Here is a 22,984-nt window from a genome sequence, read left to right on the forward strand (position 1 = left end):
AGCATTTTAATCCCAGCAGCTACATTTTAATATTTTCTAGAAGTTATTCTTTGAAAGACTCAGGAGCCCCATCACAAGGATAATAGGCAGCCACATGGAAGGCATGAAAAGAGAGAGTTTGTAGGTTATGCACGTACTCTAAGGCAGGCATTTCAAACTCAAGTTCAAAGATGAGCCGAAAGGCAGTTTCACCTTTGTTCATGGCCTGGACTTTGACATATATAAATGGTAATTTGAAATATTTTAAATATAAAGTTTTAATAACAGTTATTTTATTTTGGAAACATTGCAACGTAAAAACTTTGCTGAATTCTGCCAGCTTCTGCAGTTCAAATTCACTGACCACCATTCTTTCCCCCTTAGGCCTCATACACACGACCGTTTTCCTCGACATATCCATCAAGAAACTTGGTGACAGAGCTTTTTTGCCAAGGAAACCGGTCGTGTGTATGTTTTTCATCGAGGAAACTGTCGAGGAACTCGACGAGGAAAAAAGCTCTCTTTTTCCTCAACGGGAGTCTCAATTTCCTCGTCATGTTCCTCGTCGGGCTGGTTTTCGATGAGAAACACGATCGTGTGTATGCTAAGAAACCCGAGCATGCTCAGAATAAAGTATGAGACGGGAGCGCACCTTCGGTAAAAGTAGCGTTTGTAATGAAGATAGCACATTTGTCATGCTGTAACAGTCTGAAAAGTGCAAATTGTCTCTGACCAAACCTTTACTTAACACGCAGTAACATGAGATTAGCAAAAGTAGCCCCAAGGGTTGTGTCAGTGGAATCGAACTTCCTCTGCCGTTGTATGTGTTCTACGTCACCGCGTTTGAGAACGAGGAGATTTGGTCTTGACAGTGTGTACGCAAAGAAAGATTGCAAGTTTCTCCACAAGCCTGACAAGGAACTCGTCGAGGAAAACGATATGTCTATTCCGACGGGTTCCTCGGTCGTGTGTACAAGGCCATAGATTCACCACTCACCACCTTCTTCAACTCAAATTCACTGCCCACCACATTCTTCACCTCACATTCATCACCCACCACCTTCTTCAGCTTAGATTTACAAACCACCAACTTCTTCCACTCATATTCACTAGACATGTGCACACGGAAATATTTTGTTTCGGAATTTCGTTTTAGTCCGAAAATGAAATTTATTAAGTTACTCCCAAAATTTGTTTTTATCTATTTTGTTTAGTTAAAAAAAGCATTCGTCCAAAAATCCGAATTAATTAAGGTCGAATCTGTCAATTGAAGGCTTATGGTGTCCGTCGAATGTTCTAAGAAGATTCGACGAAGCAGCTAAACTGTACGACGCCGCAATCGTACATTTCCAGTCAAAATGCTCCGTCCAAAAGCTATAGAAGAATTCTAATGTTGTATGACTAGTAATAATTATATTTATTAATTATTATTACTAGTCAACCAACATTAAAATTCTTCTATAGCCTCTGGGCGGAGCATTTGACCATAAATGTCCGCTTGTGGCGATCAAATGTTTTTAGCTGTTTTGTCGAATCTTCATGTCTCTATAATGTGGAATCTTTTCTCTTGAAAAATCTTGGACTAATAGAGTTAGGTTAGGTACATTCGACCGCAGGTTCGATAGACACAGATCGCTATTGTCACCATCATGTCGAATCTCCTATCTATATCGAACTGTTGTCGCAACGAAAATAAAGCATTTTTTATGTTGGATCTTTCGGATTTCGGATTCTGCACATTCGTTATTGTTTGTTAATACGAACATGAAAATCCCTGAAATTCGGACGAAAACAAATGCACATGTCTAATATTCACTGCCCTCCACCTTCTTTGACGAAATTCACTGCCCACCACCTTCTTCAGTTTGGAGTCACTGCCCACCACCTTCTTTAGCTTAAAGTGGTTATAAAGGCAGAAGGTTTTTTCCCCTTAATGCATTCTTTGCATTAAGGGAAAAAACCTTCTTTATGCAGCCTCCCTTATACTTGCCTGCACCCGATCTCGATCTAGTGCTGTGTCCAAGAGCAGCGTCTCTCTCCTCTCACCAATTCTTCACTGGACATGGAGACAGCAGCTATTGGCTCTTGCTGCTGTCAATCACAGCAAGTGAGCAGAGAGCGGGGGGTGGGGCCGAGTCACGCTGCGTGTGTCTATAAACACACACAGTGTGGCTCAGGATTGAGCCCACATGAGTCCCCCATAGCAAGTAGCTTGGCTTGCTATAGGGGCACTTGGCAGGGGGATGAACCAGTAGACCACAGAAGATAAGGATTTGGGCTGATCTGTGCAAAACCATTGCACAAAGCAGGTAAGTATAATATGTTTGTTATTTAAAAAAATTACATTTACAGTCACTTTAAATTCAGTCTCCACCACCTTATTCAGCTTAGATTCACGGCCCACCACCTTTTCAGCTCAAATGTATTGTCCATCACCTGTCCAGCTGCACCTTGCCACAGACTTAACTGGCTGCCTGAAGCAGGGCTAAATAGCTGCACTTGTCCCTCCTGGGCATGCTAAAACACTAGAAGGGGCACACTGCAGCTGTTAAATGTGTGAACCTGTGTACAAGGGCTCATATTCACCTGCCTGCTATCAAATGTATTGCCCAACACACTCCTCAGGTACACATTTTCCACCAACCACCTTCTTCAGTGCAGATTTACTGCACCTATATTCTGGTTTAGATTAACCACTTGACCACTGGGCACTTAAACCCCCTTCCTAACCAGACCAATTTTCAGCTTTCGGTGCTCTCACAATTTGAATGACAATTACTCAGTCATACAACATTGTGCCAATCTGAAATTTTTGTCCTTTTTTTTCCCACAAATAGAGCTTTCTTTTGGTGGTATTTGATCACCTCTGGGTTTTTTATTTTTTGCGCTATAAAAGAAAAAACACAGAAAATTCGGTAAAAAAATAAATAAAAATCTAGTTTCTGTCATATTAGCAGGTATTGCAGAGTATTGGGGGTATTGTAGAGTATTGGGGGTATTGCAGAGTATTGGGGGTATTGCAGAGTATTGGTGGTATTGCAGAGTATGGGTGGTATTGCAGAGTATGGGTGGTATTGCAGAGTATGGGGGGTATTGCAGAGTATGGGGGGTATTGCAGAGTATGGGTGGTATTGCAGAGTATGGGTGGTATTGCAGAGTATGGGGGGTATTGCAGAGTATGGGGGGTATTGCAGAGTATGGGGGGTATTGCAGAGTATTGGTGTTATTGCAGAGTATTGCGCAGGGAGGGATGGCTGGATCTGTGACTGCATTTGTCACAGATCCAGCCCACAGCAGCTGCTGCTGCTTCCGTTCTCCCCCTCTCCTCTCACACTGTACCGATCGGTACAGAGAGGAGAGGGAGGAACCGGCGTCATCACATGACCCCGGTTTGTTTACAAGTGATCGCTCCGTCATTTGACGGATCGATCACGTGGTAAACGGCCGCTATCAGCGGCAATTTCCCGCGATCTGTGATGCGCCGGGTCTTCTAGACCCGGCGCTCACAGATGATTCCGGGAGCGCACCCCAGGGGGCGCGCGAGAGGAGGATTCTGGGAGGACGTCCCAGGGACGTCCTCCCAGAACAACTCGACCGCGCTGTAGACGTCTTTTGTCTATGGCGCGGTGACAAAGAGGTTAAAGGAGTTGTAAAGGAATAATTGTTTTGCTGAAATGACTGTTTACAGGGTATAGAGACATAATAGTTGATTCCTTTTAAAAATGATTAAAAATAGATAAAAATCAATCATATAATGTACCTACAGTTTCAGTTTCGTTTTTGCATGTTTCCTGCTACTCTGCTGCACAGAGCCAATACAGGGCAGTGATGGTTTGGAAAACGAAACTGATTGGTGTTGAGGGGGTTTTAGACACACAGTAATCACACCTCCTTCATTAGTGACCACAGAGAGAAAGCTCCCATTACTTTTTTCATCAGGAAACAGACAACCAGGAAGTGTTCAGAACAGAGAAGGATTAGAGCAAAAAAGAAAAATGAGGACATAAAACCAGCACTGCAGTAAGGTAAAGGAAGCTATTTAGCTAAAAAAAATATTCCTTTAGTGACCCTTTAACTGCCCACCATCAAATTCACTGCCCAGCAGTACCAGCACCTTTTTTAAATCAGATTTACTGCCTTCCAACTTCTTTATCTCAGATTCACTGTCCTTAATCTTGTTCAGCTTAAATTCACTGCTCCTACCTTTTTCACTTTAAATTCACTGCTAACCAACTTCTTCACATCAAATATATTGGTCACCACCTTTATCAGCTCCGATTTACTGCCCACCACCTTTTTTGGCTCAAATTCACTACCCACCACTGTGCATTCCTTTATGCCTTTATGCCCTGTACACACGATCGGTTCATCCGATGAAAACGGTCTGATGGATTTTTTCATCAGATATCCGATGAAGCTGACTTTCATCAGTCGTGCCTATACACCATCGGTTGAAAAAAAACTATCGTTTCAGAACGCGGTGACGTAAAACACAATGACGTGCTGAGAAAAATGAAGTTCAATGCTTCTGAGCATGCGTCGACTTGATTCTGAGCATGCATGGATTTTTAACCGATGGACGTACCCACAGGCGATCGTTTTTTTTCTATTGTTTTTTTAACCATCAGATGATTTTAAAACAAGTTCCTAGTCCATCAGACCGTTTTCATCAGACTAACCGATTGTGTGTACGCGGCATTGTGCTTTGCTACAGCAGGAATGTGGTCGGAGTCTGTAAAATATGTTGCTAGAGGTATCTGAAGCTCTAACCCTCTTTCCCTGTGAGTCTGGAGCAAATAAAACATCTGGAGAAAGACAAAAAGTGATTGGCGACCAAAGTTATAATGATCCTCCACTGTGCCCATGAATCCCTGGGATAGGTCAGTCTTCCCTGGCACTTTTCTTTTTCATAGGGAAACATATGCAATATGCAATACGCAAAATATTAAAGTCACAGCAACATTTATATCCACGTGAACCCGCACTTTGCAAGGCAAAGCAGCAGGTTCACTTTAAAGAGACCCCATCACTAACCTATAAAATTGCAGGTAAAATTTCAGAAAAGTCAAGACTTTTAAATGCTTGTAGTTTTTTCTTTTCCATAAAGTTTATATACACGTGCAATGTACCTTTGAACTTGTTAAATAATTTGACTGCTCCAAGAAGAGCAAATGGCCTAGCACAACCCTATTCTTGCTTATATATCAGAGTTCTCTTACTGTCTGGAAGTGACCCAGCATCTCCGCTTCGCTCTTTACCTCCCTGTGTAGCACCTTTCAGTGTAGAGTGCTAGCTGTAAATAGTTAGTGTTTAGTGTAGGTAACATTTTGCCTGGATGAGAGCCAGACTGGGTTGTACCTGGGTCAGGGTTAGTGACTCAAGGAGGCTGGGTGACTCATCAGGCAGCACCTCTGTTACCTCCCCCTACTTGCTGTAATCTTGGAAAAGCTTCCAGAAGAATGGGAGGGAGGTTAGGAGGAGCTGCCTGTAGTGTTCTGAAGAGCCCCAGCAAGTGGGCAGGCAGGGGAGGGCCCCTCTTAAATACTCTGAGTCATGCTAGCAGGGGCAGTCGGGTGGAAGCTGGAGATGGAGTGCTGAAGAGGCAGTCAGTGGCCCTTGAGGGTGCCCCTAGTCTAGGGGTGGCCTTGGGCCTGAGGCTTTCATACTGGAGGGATACTCTACAACACATGGAGGAATCCCGTCCTGGATGCACAGGACCAGGTGTGAGGACAGTGGGAGAGAATCAGCATGTCCAGGAGATCTCCAGGGAGAAGTCAGCCAGGCAGCTGGTGAGTGTGCAGTCAGAGAGGACTGTCGAAAAGTAGCCGGGTGGGCTGGTGTAAGAGGCAGCTGCAGCTGGGCAGTGCCCAAGGAGGTGGTGCTGGGATCAGTAGCCATGGGGATGTAAGCTGGAGACTGCATTTCTACACAGCCCAAGTGGCCCAGGGTCCCTGCCTGTAAAGTGTCTTTGCTATAAGATGTGTTGCCTTTTTGCCAGATCAGTGTGCCAGCTAGGTTCTGCAAGAAAGTGGTCTTGAGGAAGCTGAGACGTGTGTATATAGACTGTATATAGAAGAGTTGTCCCTGAAGAGTTCTTGAAAGTCAAGTGGACATCCAATAATATCCATATTCCCTATCCAAGTTTCAACCCCCCCAAAACAATGCGAAAAAAAAAAGCACTGGACTGTTCCCTGACCCTGGGAGCCTGTGAAGATTTGGTGTGCCTGGCTGTGCAGGGTGGGGGATTCCTTTTAACCAGTGGCTTCTACATGGGGTGCACTACACCTGCATAAGGCTCTGTTCACAACGCGAACACACCAGGATAAGGATGCTTATTTTTTTTTTATTTTTAAAGTGACAGTTATTTCAATTGCGTTCAATGAGTTTTGAAAAATAAAGTCACCTGGCTAAAGAAGAGTACCTTATCCTTGTGTTAAAGATCTGTGAATTAAGCCTATAACAATCTATGCAGCAGCTGGTGGAGAAGCAAAGAGAAAATACTATAGAGTGTCAATAAAGTGAATGTTCTGAGTCTGCTCTAAATGCTGACATCACATTCAAAATGACGGTGCGCAGCAGTCTCAAGTGTTTTGGGAGGCTTTTATGGGCAAATAACATGCAATTTTTTATTTTATGTTTATAAATAGTCTGGTGAAGGATCTCTTTTATGCTGGTTCTTCAGCAGCACATGGCTACTTCCCCTTTGCTTTCCTGCCAATACACATGTACCACTTTAATTTCTATGCAGTCTTTATGAGTATGGAGAATGCTAATGTATACATATGTGAGTTAAATGAATTAAAACATCTTGGAAGTTGTGTATGATTCATCCTGTATGTTACCTGTGCTCTTTATGCACTCCTGGGTCTGGCATTCCTTTGTGTCCTCAGGTTTTGGCTCCTTCTCACACAGGCTCATGTTTATGGTTCTGTTATTGTCAGTATCTATGCACCAGATGGTTCTTTGTTGGACACCTTCTCCACAAGACGCGGAACACTGAAATAAACAAGTAACTATTATATTGTGTGTAAAGCCCCATACACACTATTACATTTTCTGAGGATTTTGTCTTCAGATTTACCAAAACCATGTAGTGCAAGTGCCTGCCTGATTGCATACAAATTCAAACTCTTAAAGCGATTGTAAAGCTTACACTATTTTTTTTTTTTTAAATAAAAAACATGTCATACTTACCTCCACTGTGCAGTTCCTTTTGCACAGAGTGGCCCCAAACACCGACTTCTGGGGTCCCACGACGACTCTCGCGGCTTCTCCCTGCATCAGATAACCCCCTGGGAGAAGCTCTCTCCCGGGGGGTTACCTTGTGGGCGCACTACCGAGTCAACTATTCGGTGTCCATAGCCGCCAAATATAGGACTCGGTCCCACCCCATGGTGCCCACGCCATTGGATTTGATTGACAGCAGCAGGAGGAAATGGCTACGCTGCTATCAGTATATCCAATCAAGAGCCAGGACCCTCGTTCCCACCGAGTGAAATTCGGGGTTCAGGTAAGTAAAACGGCAGGGGGGGGGGGGGCTGGAGGGCCGGTGACTGCCAGGTGTTTTTTCACCTTAATACATAGCTCCGTGAACTGCGAGGGCGCACCGGCAAATTTGCCCGGCGTAGGCGCGCGCAAGTTAAATGATCCCGCCGGGGGCGGGAATCATTTAAATTAGGCGCGCTCCCGCGCCGAGCGTACAGCGCATGCTCCGTCGGGAAACTTTCCTGACGTGCATTGCGGCAAATGACGTCGCAAGGACGTCATTTGCTTCAAAGTGAACGTGAATGGCGTCCAGCGCCATTCACGAATCACTTACGCAAACGGCGTGAAATTCAAATTTCACGGCGCGGGAAGGCCGGCTATACTTTAGCATTGGCTGCCCCTACTATTAGAAGGGGCAACCTTGCGCTAAAGTTGCAGTACGGAAACTCCGTACTTAGCTTGCGCAGGGCCCGCGCAAGCTTGTGAATCAGTGGTAGTATGCAATTTGCATACTACACGCTGATCACAATGGGAGCGCCCCCTAGCGGGAAGCACAAGAATGCAGCCTAAAATCTGCGAGGCATAAGTGCCTTATGTCGCGTACACACCATCACTTTATGTGATGAAAAAAAACGACACTTTCTGTGAAGTAAAAAATGACGTTTTTGAAACTTCAATTTTCAAAGACGAAGTTGCCTACACACCATCGTTTTCTCACAATGATCTTGCAAAGTGAGGTTACGTTCCACCACGTTTTACCATTGAAGCTCGCTTCATAAGTAGCTTCTGGGCATGCGTGGATGAAAAAACGTCTTAGAAAACGACGTTTTTTTGCTACACACGGTCAATTTCTGTGAAGTAAAAAGTGCACTTTTGAAAAACGACACATAAAATTGAAGCATGCTTCAATTTTTTTTGGTCGTTTTTTACAAGACATAAAACGACGTTTTCCCCCACACACAGTCAATTAACCTCCCTGGCGGTCTTCCCGAGACTGACACGGGGTTAGATTTTCTTGCTACTATCGGTAACCCCGTGTCAGTCACGGGCTTGCCTCGCTAGATCCACAGGCACTTTTTACTTACCTTGTCCCTGGATCCAGCGATGCCACCGCGCTGTGTGAGCGAGCGGGACCTCGCTCGATTCACATAGTGCCTCCGTGTGACGCCGATCTCCGTTCCCTGCGACGTTACGACGCACGGGGACGGAGAACGGCGCCAAATTCAAAAACGTAAACAAACACTATACACACAGTATACTGTAATCTTATAGATTACAGTACTGTATGTAAAAAATACACACACCCCTTGTCCCTAGTGGTCTGCCCAGTGTCCTGCATGTCATTTTATATAATAAAAACTTTTTTTTCTCCCTGCAAACTGTAGATTGTCCATAGCAACCAAAAGTGTCCCTTTATGTCAAAAATAGTTTTAGATCAGCTAAAAAACAGCGATAATAAATTATAATCACTTGCAGAATTGTGCGATAGCGATTTGTGGGGAAATTCGTCATAAAAAAATAAAAGTAATGACAGCGACAATTCTGCAACTGAGCAAATTTCAGTGATTTTGATTTGATTACATTATTGAATAATTTTTATTATAATTATATTATTATTTGTTATAATTATTTATAATTATTTATTATATTATAATTTATAATTTTGTTTTTAAAAAAATGTAATACACGGGATGCCTATTAGAATCTTGTTTGGTCAGATTTAAGTGAGTTATTTCTAAAAATTACAGACCTACAATATAAAACGCCAAATTTCCTTGCAAATAATGGTACCGCTTTTAGCATGTTTTTTCTGAAAGAATCATACCGCCAGGGAGGTTAAAGTGACGTTTTTAAAAACGTCATTTTTTTTCATCACATAAAGTGATGGTGTGTACGCGGCATTAGGCTAGATTTTAGGCTGCAGTCGGTGTAACGAGGTTCCTGAATCAGGAGCACTCGTTACACCGGAGCAAGTAAGCAATTGCGCCGTGTAACTTATGGTTACACGGGCGCAATTGCTTCTTGAATCTGGGCCACTGTCCCCGGACCAAGTCTGTTCCTGGTTTTGTCCCCGGATTGGATTTAAACAGAGGCTGGGGCAATTTCAAAGACAGTGGGCTAGATTCACGTAGCTGCGCCCCTTCTTACGGCGGCACAGCGTATCGTATTTACGCTACGCCGCCGCAACTTACAGGAGCAAGTGCTGTATTCACAAAGCACTTGCTCCATAAGTTGCGGCGGCGTAGCGTAAATGGGGTCGGCGTAAGCCCGCGTAATTCAAATGTGGAAGGGGGGGCGTGTTTTATGCTAATATGTGATGACCTGACGTGATTGACGTGATTTACGAATGGCGTATGCGCCATCCGTGTACATATCCCAGTGTGCATTGCTTCAAATGACGTTGCAAGAACGTCATTGGTTTCGACGTGAACGTAAATGACGTCCAGCCCTATTCGCGAACGACTTACGCAAACAAAGCAAACAAATCAAATTTCGAAGCGGGAACGACGTCCATACTTAACATTGGCTGCGCCACCTAATAGCAGGAGCAACGTTACGCCGAAAACGACTTACGCAAACAACGTAAAAAACTACCGCTGGGCGCACGTACGTTTGTGAATCGGCGTAACTAGGTAATTTGCATAATCTATGTCGAAAACGACGGGAGCGCCACCTAGCGGCCAGCGTGAGAATGCACCCTAAGGTACGACGGCGTAAGAGACTTATGCCAGTCGTATCTTAGGCTAATGTCGGCGTATCTTGCTTTCTGAATACAGAAAGAAGATACGCCGGCGCAGATTTGAATTTACGCGGCGTATCTATAGATACCCTGGCGTAAATTCTCTCTGAATCTAGCCCAGTCAGTGCAGAATTAAAACAATTCAGAATTACACACCCCCCACTGCTCCTACTACCTTAGGGGGTGTGATTTTTTCCATTATCTTTGCCCCTTTTTGATGATCATGTGCTGGTCGGAGAGGAGGGAATATTTCTTCACTTTCGTGTGCATGCCCATTCCCAGGCAGAGTGATATTCCTCCGCTGCCCACCCAGTAGTAGCTGGGGCCCAGAGAGTAAGACTTGACAGGCTGTGAGGTGGGCGGCGACGGGAAGAGAGTCGCTGATTGCCGCCATTACTAGTTAAAAAAAAATTCCCCAGATTTTATTTAAAAAATCTGGTCACCTTATGCTAACTCTGCCACCATCTGATGTTTCAACTGCCTGTCTGTGGACTTGCACCGCTCTAGTATCTGACCTGTTTGTCGAACACTGCTGCAATCCTCTATTGTAAGGGGAAGCAACCTCAACACTCCAACTGTTATGAAATTACAGGTCCCATGAGGCATTGCAAGATTCAGGCATGGCTCTCAGGCAGAGACATAATGGGATTTGTAGCTTTATCACAGGTGGAGTGCCAAGGGTGCTTACCCCTGCCCTATTGAATTATTTATAAGGATTCATGGAGAAGGATTAGGCAGTTGACACAAGTAGCTCTAATGCAAAGCCACACTTTTTGTTGGTTACAGATTGAGTTTATCTAGTGCTGCTGAACCAGATAACAGTAAAAACACACCAAGAGCACTTATTCTATTCCAAGTGCACATATTAATATTGTGTACAGCTGCCTTTTAACCACTTACAGGCCACACGATTTTCCCCCTTAAGGACCAGGCCATTTTTTTGCGATTCACAAACAAATTTAAAGTCCTTTTTTCCCACGAATAGAGATTTATTTTGGTGGTATTTGATCACCTCTGTGGTTTTTATTTTTTGCGCTATAAACAAAAAAAGACCGACAATTTTGAAAAAAATTAATATTTTTTACTTTTTGCTTCAATAAATATCAAAAACAAAATAAAAAACAAATTTCCTCATCAGTTCAGGCCGATATGTAATCTTCTACATATTTTTGGTTAACAAAATCGCAATAGGCATATATTGATTGATTTGTGCAAAATAGATAGATTTATGGCATTTTTTTTTTTTTTTTTGTTACTAGCATTGGCAGTGATCGCCAATTTTCAGCAGGACTGCGACATTGCGGTGTACAGATCGGACACTTTTGACACTTTTTTGGGACCATTGACAATCATACAGCGATCAGTGCTATAAAAATGCACTGATTACTGTTCAAATGTCACTGGCAGGGAAGGGGTTAACACTAGGGAACTATGAAGGGGTTAAATGTGTTTCCTGGGAGGTGTTTCTAACTTATAATTGTAATAGTTTGTATGTAGAATTGTTACTGTTTAGTAAAAGCACATTAACCACTTGTTGACCGCCCTATACCACTTTTACAGGGTGACAGCTGTGTGCAGGATCACGAATATACAGTGCTTTGAAAAAGTATTCACACCCCTTGAAATGTTCCACATTTTATCATGTTACAACCAAAAACATAAATGTATTTTATTGGGATTTTATGTGATAGACCAACACAAAGTGGCACATAATTGTGAAGTGGAAGGAAAATGATAAATGGTTTTCAATTTTCTTTACAAATAAATATGTGAAAAGCATAGCTCCCAACTGTCCCTGATTTGGAGGGACTGTCCCTGATTTGGAATAATGTCCCTCATTTTGATCTGATCTATATAGTTCTTTTTAAAATACACTTTTTATCTTTTTAAAAAGTGTTTCCCAATTTCTAAATTGCTCTAAATTTGTAGATTTTAAAAGCCAATATAAAAGGAATACTAGTGGTAAAAAAAGCCCTTGTGGGTTTAATTAACCATTTGTTTTTTGGTTAATTCTCCTTTAAGGGTGTGTGGCATAGGGGGGGTATACTATGCCTACATACGTTTGCTAGTGGGTGTCCCTCATTGCCATCTCAAAATGTTGGGAGGTATGGAAAAGCGTGGGGTACATTTGTATTCAGCCCCCTGGAGTCAATACTTTGTAGAATCACCTTTCGCTGCCAATTACAGCTGCAAGTCTTTTTAGGGATGTCTCTACCAGCTTTGCACATCTAGAGAGTGACATTTTTGTCCATTCTTCTTTTAAAAATAGCTCAAGCTCTGTCAGATTGGATGGAAAGCATCTGTGAACAGCAAAGTTTTGGGACAATGAGGAAAATTTCAAGGGGTATAAATACTTTTTCAAGGCACTTTATATATGTGATTCTTCACTTCCACCTGCCGGGGGCGTGCACATAATTCACAGCAGAAGCTGATCTGCAGGTCCTGGGGATTTAATGTCCTCTGGCACCCGGCATTTGTTAGTAAAACACAGAGAACTGAGAGATGCCTATGGAAACAAGGCTTAGCTCAGTTCTGATACGGGAGAAAGGACGATCCTGTGTCTCCACAAAGCAGAGACTAGAGGTGATCTCTTCCCTTAGAGAAAGCAGCATACTGTTTACACAAAAACTGGCTAGGCACACAGTTAACCCTTTGATCGCCCAAGATGTCTAACCCCATTCCCAGCCAGTGTCTGAGCAGTGAGCACTGTATTATGCCTTGTTTCCACTGAACGGTTCGGGTCAGTTAGTTTGGAATGGTTTCGAATGGACCGGTCTATTCTTGTGAGCGTTTCCACTGCAAATTGGACCGTCGGGGACCATACAGGATTTAGAAAAAATGCCTAGCGCGTCCACCAATCAGTGGAATGTATTGCATCTCCTCCCCTAATGGAACCGTTCCATTTTCTATTGCCCCACATCTGAAGCAGGACCCAGAATGGTCCGGTACGGTTCGGTTTAATGGCACACTTTCATAATGGAAACACCCAAAATAGCGTACCGAACCGAACCGTACCGAACCGATCCGCTCAGTGGAAACGAGGCATTAGTGTCTCTGGTTCCTGCAAAGTGTCACACGTGTCAGTTCGTGTTGGATAGTCCACTGCAATATCGGAGTCCCTCTATATGTCACTGATTGCCGCCATTACTAGTATATAAAAAAAACATCCATACGTGTATCCCATAGTTTGTAGATGCTATAATATTCACGTAAACCAAACAATATACGCTTATTGGGATTTTTTGTTTTACCAAAAGCATGTAGCAGAATACATATTGGCCTAAATTTATGAAGAAATTAGATTTTTTTTAATTGTTTTGATTGGATATGTTTTATAGCAGAAAGTAAAAAAAAATATTTTTTAATTGTCTGCCTTTTTTTGTTTATGGCGCAAAAAATAAACAACACAGGGGTAGTCAAATACCACCAAAAGAAAGCTCTATTTGTGGGAATAAATGGCATACTGTACATTTTTTTGGGGTACAGAGTTGCAATTATCAGTTAATATAACGCAGTGCCATATCTCAAAAAATTGCCTGGTTATGAGGGGGGGGGGGGGGGTAAATCTTATGGAGGTCAAGTGGTTAATACACTACAAGGATTTCTAAGCTTCCTTGCGTTATTGCAAAGTGACCTTGAGCCCAGGTTCACACTGGGCTGCGGGAGTCAAGCCAAGCGAACCCGCACGATTTAACTCCCGCTTGTCATTCGGCCTTGATTACAGAGACATCTGTGCAGGTTTCAATGTAAATCGCAGGCCGAAATCGCAAAAAGTAGTACAGAAACTACTTTTTGAAATCGGTGCAGTGCCGCAGATATGGTGTCGCACCGATTAGGACGGTGCCATTGCCGGCAATTGCTGGGAAATGCCGCCGATTTGACATGTCAAATCTCATGTCAAATTGCACCAGTGTGAACCAGGGCTACAGGACGTAAAGCGAAACATTAATAGCATTTTATTATAATGCACACAGGACCTCTGGAGTGTCTTTGTTTTGCATACAAATACCTTGTTCCTCTACCTTTATGCTCATTACAGAGACACCTACAGGTGCCAGACAGCAAGAGCATGGGTTAGAGCTGGGGGGGGGGGGGGGGGTATATTTTTGGACAAGACAACATATGGGGTAAATACAACTACTGAGAAGACCGGGCAGACAAGAAGAAATGGCAAAAAGCACAGGCAAAGTGAATCCAGGAATGAGCATGTAGAAAGCATGGAAGTATGAGCACAGCCACTGAGTCAGAGGACACATAATTGGAAACCAATGCTAACGCAATCTATCTGTATCTACAATTTGCTATATACTTTACCTCTGTCCAGTTATTTGTCCTCCAGCTGACACATGGCTCTTCTTGGCTGCAGTTTATTATAATTACCGGAATCTTTTTGAGATCGCAGCGATTCTCCTTTGGACAAATGACGTCTCTTTTGCGGACTCCGCTCCCGCATGTCTTTGAACACTGAGAAAATGTAACACAAATGGCACAGGGAACAATCATGAACACAAAATACTGTAATTTCTGAAGACCCGTTTTAAGACCTTACCCCCACACACACAGTATCCGTATTGTCAAGAAGCAGAAATATAAAAGCGAGGAGGCAAACTGTCACCAACACGAAAGCTTTAATTGCAGCTAACGCCACAACAACACTCGTTATCCTCTTCATTCCACTACAATTATTTGTTCTCTGACAGAGAACCATCCATCACATCAAACACATACAGTAAATAATAATTTCTCGGAAATCTGTGAAATAAGATATTCTGTTTTATTTATGGTCTCCTTTTGTAGATCTGTCTTACCTTACTAGAGTGTATGCGGCAAAACTCTCCTTGCTATAAATTTACAAAAGGATTCACATAACTGGGAGATTTATCACTTGTCAACCCCTTAAAGAAATTCCCAATAAAAACACGCAAGGGGAGATTTACTAAAACTGGTGCATTCAGAATCAGGTGCAGCTGTGCATGGTAACCAATCAGCTTCTAACTTTAGCTTGTTACATAGTTAGTCTGATTGAAAAAAATCTAGTTCAACCAAAAAAAATTAAAAAAATGTCTTTACAATTTTTTATACACAATCCTATACTAGGGTGTGTTAGAAGCGTATGAGTATGAGGATGAATGTGAGGCAATTATGGCCTTCAAAGGTACCATCCCATATAAAACAATTACCAATTGAGAACAAAAATGTGGTGGGAATTTACATGTACCTTGCATGGTCTAATAAATACACATACCAAAAAGGATTAAAAAATATACAAATCTTTCATTTCCATATACAAATGATTAGATTTTAAAAAGTTTAATACAACTGGTTAAAACCACAGTTACTGTAAGGCCCCGTACACACGGTTGGTTTGGTCCGATGAGAATGAACTGAAGTTCATTCAGTTTTCCTTCAGTCCAAAATTTTAAAACATGCTTTAAAACCAAACCGCTGGACCGCTGCCCCTTCGGACCAAACCGATGGTTAGTACAGAAAAGCATCGGTTCAAAACCCGCGCATGGTCAGAATCAAGTCGACGCATGCTTGGAAGCATTGAACTTTGTTTTATTCAGCACGTCGTGTGTTTTACGTCACCGCGTTCTGACCCGATTTTGAACTGATGGTGTGTACACACATCAGGCCGTACGGCCACTTCAGAGGTGAACCGATGAAAACGGTCCGTCGGACCATTCTCATCGGTTTTGTCCGACCGTGTGTACGGGGCCTAAGTGTATCCAGGATGTGCTGGTCCTGGCTGAAGAATTGAGAAAACTGGCCCATCCTAGGGTGACCACATGTCTTTGATTATACAAAAATAAAGCTGCGCTGTGAAAACCTAAAAAATATATATGAATTATAACAACACATGTGATGGTGAAACCAATAATGTGATTGGTAAAGGTAAATAGTTCAATAGTTGTCAATCCACAACTGGTTAACGGAAAAACATCTAGATGTAGGTGAAAATAATTAAATGAAGAAAGTCCATGAGTGAAAAAATCACCAAGGAATATTCAAAGTGATCCGATAAACACCAGGTTGAATAGTGCACCACCACCGTATGAATTGAAGGCTTACCAGAAGCAAGCTATAATGAGCCTGCGGCTATAACCCAGCCAGGGTCCTTTGTCCAAGGAAGTGACAGCAACACATCAAATAGTCCAAGGGAGTAAACCAACAGCGAACCAGCAGATGGATGCTCACGGATACTCAGGGCCCAGATAGTGAGTTACCTCCTCTGCTGCAAGTTCTAGCAATGTCTCCTCTCTACTTCCTCCTGCCACATTGCTGGAACTGCCAGCAGAGGAGGTAACTCACTATCTGGGCCCTGAGTATCTGTGAGCGTCCATCTGCTGGTTCTCTGTTGGTTTACTCCCTTGGACTATTTGATGTGTTGCTGCCACTTCCTTGGACAAAATACCCTGGCTGGGTTGTAGCCGCAGACTCGTTATAGCTTGCTTCAGGTGGCCAGGAAAAGTTCTGTCAGTGAGTAAAGTGGCCCAGCCTTTTTTGGGGGCCTGATCAGTGCTCCCGGTTAGAGAGCGCAACCGCCGCCCCAGGTGTGCTGTGATTCGTGACAGCACAAGCTGCTTTTTGGGAAGGGGGAGGTCCCTGAATGGCAATTTGGAAATGGAATCACCCTATCCTGAACCCACAGTTCATCCAAAGAAAGGCAAAAACACACCCGCAAAGCATGATCCAATTTTCTCCAGCAGGGGAAAAAAATCCTTCCTGATCCCCCGAGAGGCAATCGGATATACAGTGGTGACCTATCCATAGGGGGTGCCGCCCCCCTAATCCATGCGCCAGGCCCCTAATCTACATACAGGGTGCCTGACAATGTCTAGTCACCATAAGGCTACAAAGGGGGAATCAGCAATTCTGAGGAACGAGGTGTTGGCCATGAAGTGGAGGAATAGGACAGAATTGTACGTCGTGTCCACCATCTTAATGGAAGATGCAGTGCTTTCAAAAGTCTGGGTGTATCCACGATTACAATCAGTTCATGGGGGGAGTGGGTGAATTTAAACAATCAAATGATACAGCCCTATTTATCAACACGAAAGTGCCTCTTCTAGTAATAAAAGTTGCAATACATTTTTTCCATATGGCCATTTTTAACACATATGTCACCTATGAAAAGTCAACGGAAAGACCCTCAAATTTATCAAAGAAATTGTCATTGCCCTGATCTACCAGCAAGGATCCCCCTAGAAAGCATTCGCTCCGGTTGCATCAGCAGACTTCATGAGCGCCATTTTCCTGACAATATTCCACCAACAGAAACTAGAAGAAGTCGCCAAAAAAAGAGCTAGAAAAGACCAATTTTCATTGTCCCCAATGTCCCTCCCAACCAGGCTTATGCATCGGGGGATGCTTAAGATGAAATCACACTTCCCTAAAATATTAGCCCATATTTATAACAGCCTGCCATTTCCTCATTTTCAATATCTGTGCTGATTATTTGCCTGCTGCCTCAACCAACCATGCCACTACCTTCCACATGAACTGAAGCTGGCCTGTTTATCCAATAGGCCTCTGCCTGCTGTCTGCATTGTTCACCCACCATGTTTCTGCCTTTCTCCTGAACTGACCTTGGACTGTTTATTAACTATGCCTCTGTCTGCCGTCTGAATTATTAACCATGTTTCTACATGTTTTTACCTTGCCGCTTGGACTGATCTTTTGCCCTGCTACTGTAGGAGTGGGATTAAAGATAACATAGGGGTCTCACATATGTGAGGGGCTTCAGAATAGTGTTCTGTGAAGAGAATTTTTTTTGGTTTTCTCTGGTTTTTGCAATTCTCAGAACAGGGTCTGAGGACCGGAGGTTTTAAAGAGATTTGGGTGGGAGAAGCCTCTACCTATGTGAGTGAGTGAGTGAATTACTTATAATGCGAACTGAATCACCTCAAGGCACTTGGCATCCATTTTCCTTCAGTTTAACCCTCAGAATAGATGGGTCTTTAGTTTTTTTCTGAAGGTCAGGTGATCAATTTCCATTTGGATATTAGTTGGTAAAGCGTTCCATAGTCGAGGTCCTTGAACTGAAAAACTATGTTCTCCTTTGGTCTTAAATCGGGCTTTGGGAATTTGTAATAATTTTTGGTTAGTTGATCTAATCTCTGCCTGCACTGATCCAGGACTTTTAATGGACCATTTTGCTGTTGCCTAGACCAATACTTTGGCTGTACTGACCCTAACTCTGCTTGCTGCCTGTACTGACTATGGGCAGTATTCCTGCCTGCTTCCTGGACAATCCTTTTGCTGCTGCTCACCATGTCCCAGCCTGCTACCTGGACCATTGCTTTGGCTGTGCTGACAGTATCTTTGCCTGTACTGACTATGCACAGTATTCCTGCCTGCTGCCTGGATGATCCTTTTGCTGTTGCTGACCACGCCCCTGCCTGCTGCCTGGACCAATGCTCTCCTCTTTGGACCACTGCACTACTAAAACCACAGGAAATCTTTTGTTTACCCTTTGCTCAGCAGAATGTATTTTGGCATGTAATTGGTATGTACATGCTATGTGTTAGAAATATGAAGGGCCTTAAAAATGTGATAGGTGGTCAGAAATGTATGTCCCTAGAACACCTGAAAGTGCTCCTTGGATGTTGGGCCTCTGTATGTGGCCAGGCTGTGTAAAAGCCTCACACATGTGATATCACCATGCTCAGGAGGTGACTTTGTGTAAAAAAAATACGTTTACATTTTCTTTCCACAATTTCCAAAAACTTGTGGGAAAAAATAACATGTTCAAAAGACTTATAATGCCTCATAGAATATGCATTAGGGTGTTTGCTTTCCAAAATGGGGTCATTTTATAGGCATTTATATTGTTCTGGTGCTCCAGAGCCTTTAAAAGTGTGATAGGTAGTCAGGAAATTAAAAGTGTAATTTATTCTCCTAGAACACATGAAGGTGCTACTTGAATGTTCGGCCTCTGTATGTGGCCAGGCTGTGTAAAAGTCTCACACACGTGGTATCGCCATACTCAGGAGGCGTAGCAGAATGTATTTTGGGGTGTGATTTATGGTATGTACATGCCATTATTTGGAAATATTTTATAAATTGACAACTTTGTGTACAAAAAAACTTTTTCTTTTTTTTTTCTTTCCACATTTTCCAAAAACTTGTGGAAAAAAATAACATGTTCAAAAGACTCACAATGCTTCATAGAATACACGTTGGGGTGTTTTCTTTCAGAAATGGGGCCATTATGTGGGTAATTCCACTGTCCTGGTGCTTTAGGCCCTTCAAAAATGTGATAGGTAGTCAGGAAATTAGATGTGTAATTTATGTCCCTAGAACGCCTAAAGGTGCTACTTGGATGTCGGGCCTCTGTATGTGGCCAGGGTGTGTAAAAGTCTCACACATGTGGTATTGTTATACTCATGAGGAGTAGCAGAATGTATTTTACAGTGTAACTGCAAGAATGCATATGTTGTGTGTGAGAAATTTTGTGTCTCTGTTGTGTGACCCACTGGGAGCGGCTGTCCTTCTTCCTTACATGCAGAATCTCAGATCCTTTTCTGTGGGAAAGACATAAAACAATGGATGCCCTAAACAAAAGATTGAACAGGGAATTCTTCCATGCATACCCTATTGGTCTGCACAACGAAGACCTTAGATGAGCGGATAGGTAAATATAAGACTTGGGAATAGTGCTGGTGAGAAGGTTACTTAAGGAATAACTACTTGTGCCCAGTATATGCACATACTGGTCATAGGGAATGGACATTATCTGTGATTTTTGTTATGTACGCATAGTCTCTCTCTTCCATTATCACCATAATAATCCTCTTATGATGGTTTCATTATGTCCGAGACATGTCTCAATGATCTGTGTGCTATTTTGATTGGCTAAAGTCAAAAGCAGTTTTATAGCATGCTGTGTTGTATTTCTTCATGTTTAACTCGCAATTACTTTTGCTCCATTACAGCTTTATTTCCCAGCAGGAGAGCCCTAAGTAGCTTTCGTAGAATGAATAAATCGCAACCTAATCTAGTTGTTGCTCTTTGTGTGTCCGGTCATTTCATTTTGCTCACAGCACATTTCATAGATCGACCTGCCGTCTTCCCAGAATCCAGATAATTATTAATACAGACATGTGGAATGAAGATTATCAAGCTAAATCACAAACGTGAACTATGTATCTATGTTCTGCGGATTGTTGCTGTTCAGCTTCAGGGTCGGTTTTATTTGCAGATCTTCTAATTTGCAGGATATTAAAAGAGAATTGATGGTACGTTTTTAAAAATACCTCCACTCAAAACTGTTATGCCGGGTACACACAAGAGGATTTATCCGCGGATACGGTCCTCCGGACCGTTTCCGCGGATAAATCCTCTGAGGATTTTGATCCGATGGAGTGTACATCCCATCGGATCGAAATCCGCGCCGAATTCCCATCGCGATGACGTGTCGCGCCGTCGCCGCGATGATGACGCGGCGACGTGCGCGACGCTGTCATATAAGGAATTCCACGCATGCGTCGAATCATTACGACGCATGCGAGGGATGGGTTCGGACGGATCGATCCGGTGAGTCTGTACAGACCATTGTCTTTTTCTCGGGCCGACCGATTTCCAGCGGATAAAAATTTCTTAGCATGCTAAGAAATCTATCCGCTGGAATCGGCTCCAGCGGATGGATCCGGTGGTCTGTACAGACTCACCGGATCGATCCGTCCGAAACCATCCCTCGCATGCGTTGTAATGATTCGACGCATGCGTGGAATTGCTTATATGACAGCGTCGCGCACGTCGCCGCGTCATCATCGCGGCCACGGCGCGACACGTCACCGCGGTGTGAATTCGGCGCGGATTTCGATCCGGTGGTGAGTACAATCCAGCGGATCGAAATCCTCAGAGGATTTATCCGCGCAAACGGTCCGGAGGACCGTTTCCGCGGATAAATCCTCTCGTGTGTACCCGGCATTAGAGTGAACCTCTACTCAAACAGTTGCAACAGATAAATAAAAATGGCTACAATTCTCTTCCAGGAGAAAATATTGCTTGTGGCACCCTCCAGTGATGCTTCGCCTAAAACCAAAAGGTACATGCTCACATGATTTCTGATGAAGAAGAGGATCAGCAAGTTTAAGTTCTGATCCTCTCCTTCAACAAAAACCATGCAACCAAATGCCTAAGATTTTGGTTATGTGACCGACCAGCACTTGAGTGGACCTGGAGGAAGGTTTACTCCAGTAAACATAAGTATTTTAGCACCTATGTTTCAATCTTAATAAGAATGTTAACATTGATTATAATAAACATTTGAGTACATTAGAGGTCCACAATAAAGGCCTAACAAGTATCAGTATAAAATGAGCTATCAAATTTTACATTACAGGCAAATATTTTCACAGCCACCTGATTAAAAGCCTGTTCATGTATTTTTATCAACACGAGTTGCTAATTATTGGAGGGTGTCAACAGCTGAGCTCTATCTGTGTATCAAAATTACACATGGACTCATTTTTTTAAATGCAATAAATCAAAATGCAACTATATATATTAGGGCTGCGCATCTTCACCGGTCTCACGATTCGATGCGATTACGATTATTAAGTCCACGATTCGATTCGATTCGATTCCGCGATGCATCACGATGCATCAAGATTATTGCGCTCGGTTTTCATCCAAAAAAATTCAAGCAGTCAGAAGAACTAAATTTTTTTATTTCATCCGTTATTTCAAAAAAAACAAAAAAACAACACTCCGCGCATGTAGCAAAGCGTAAACACAGCAGACTGCCCCAAAACACTACAAGAGAGGGTCAGAGGCTGCAGACATGACACAGGAGAGGGTCAGAGCCTGCGGACATGACACAAGAGAGGGTCAGAGGCTGCAGACATGACACAGGAGAGGGTCAGAGGCTGCAGCCATGACACAGGAGAGGGTCAGAGCCTGCGGACATGACACAAGAGAGGGTCAGAGGCTGCAGACATGACACAGGAGAGGGTCAGAGGCTGCAGCCATGACACAGGAGAGGGTCAGAGCCTGCAGACATGACACAAGAGAGGGTCAGAGACTGCAGACATGACACAAGAGAGGGTCAGAGCCTGCGGACATGACACAAGAGAGGGTCAGAGACTGCAGACATGACGCAGGAGAGGGTCAGAGCCTGCGGACATGACACAAGAGAGGGTCAGAGACTGCAGACATGACACAGGAGAGGGTCAGAGACTGCAGACATGACACAAGAGAGGGTCAGAGCCTGCGGACATGACACAAGAGAGGGTCAGAGGCTGCAGACATGACACAAGAGAGGGTCAGAGGCTGCAGACATGACACAGGAGAGGGTCAGAGACTGCAGACATGACACAAGAGATGGTCAGAGGCTGCGGACATGATACAGGAGAGGGTCAGAGTCTGCGGACATGATACAGGAGAGGGTCAGAGTCTGCGGACATGACACAGGAGAGGCCCCCGCATTATACACACCCCCCATTTTAGTGAAGACCACCACAGTATAGATACCCCCCCCATTTAGTGCATACCACTGCAGTATAGACAGTCACTCCCTATCCCACTTGGTGCAAACCCCCATAAGTAAGTATAGACACCCCTCTTAGTCCAGACCCCTGCATTATACACCCCCCCCCCCCGCCATATAGACACCCTCATCTCACTTGGTGCAGACCCCCATCAGCATAGGCACCTCTCTCCCACACGTCCATCTACATAAAGTTTATGGTACAGACCTCAGAACAGCGTGTCCCCCCTCAGGAACCTCCTCCTCACTGGATGTAAACAGGGAGGAGGAGGAGGCATCGGCGG

General features: G+C 43.5%; 1 protein-coding gene across 1 annotated transcript in view; it reads right to left on the bottom strand.

Moving 5' to 3' along the window:
- The window catches only part of ADAMTS12 (ADAM metallopeptidase with thrombospondin type 1 motif 12), a 646,291-nt gene that overhangs the window by 28,990 nt on the left and 594,317 nt on the right, over positions 1-22,984 (bottom strand). The window contains exons 22-23 of the mRNA XM_040338094.1: positions 14,519-14,668; positions 6,822-6,975 (exon numbers count right to left, since the gene is read on the bottom strand). Coding sequence (XP_040194028.1) covers positions 6,822-6,975; positions 14,519-14,668 — 304 coding nt within the window. The remainder of the gene's footprint in view (positions 1-6,821; positions 6,976-14,518; positions 14,669-22,984) is intronic.

This window comes from Rana temporaria, chromosome 1 (genome assembly GCF_905171775.1).
Source record: "Rana temporaria chromosome 1, aRanTem1.1, whole genome shotgun sequence".
Taxonomy (NCBI): Eukaryota; Metazoa; Chordata; class Amphibia; order Anura; family Ranidae; genus Rana; species Rana temporaria.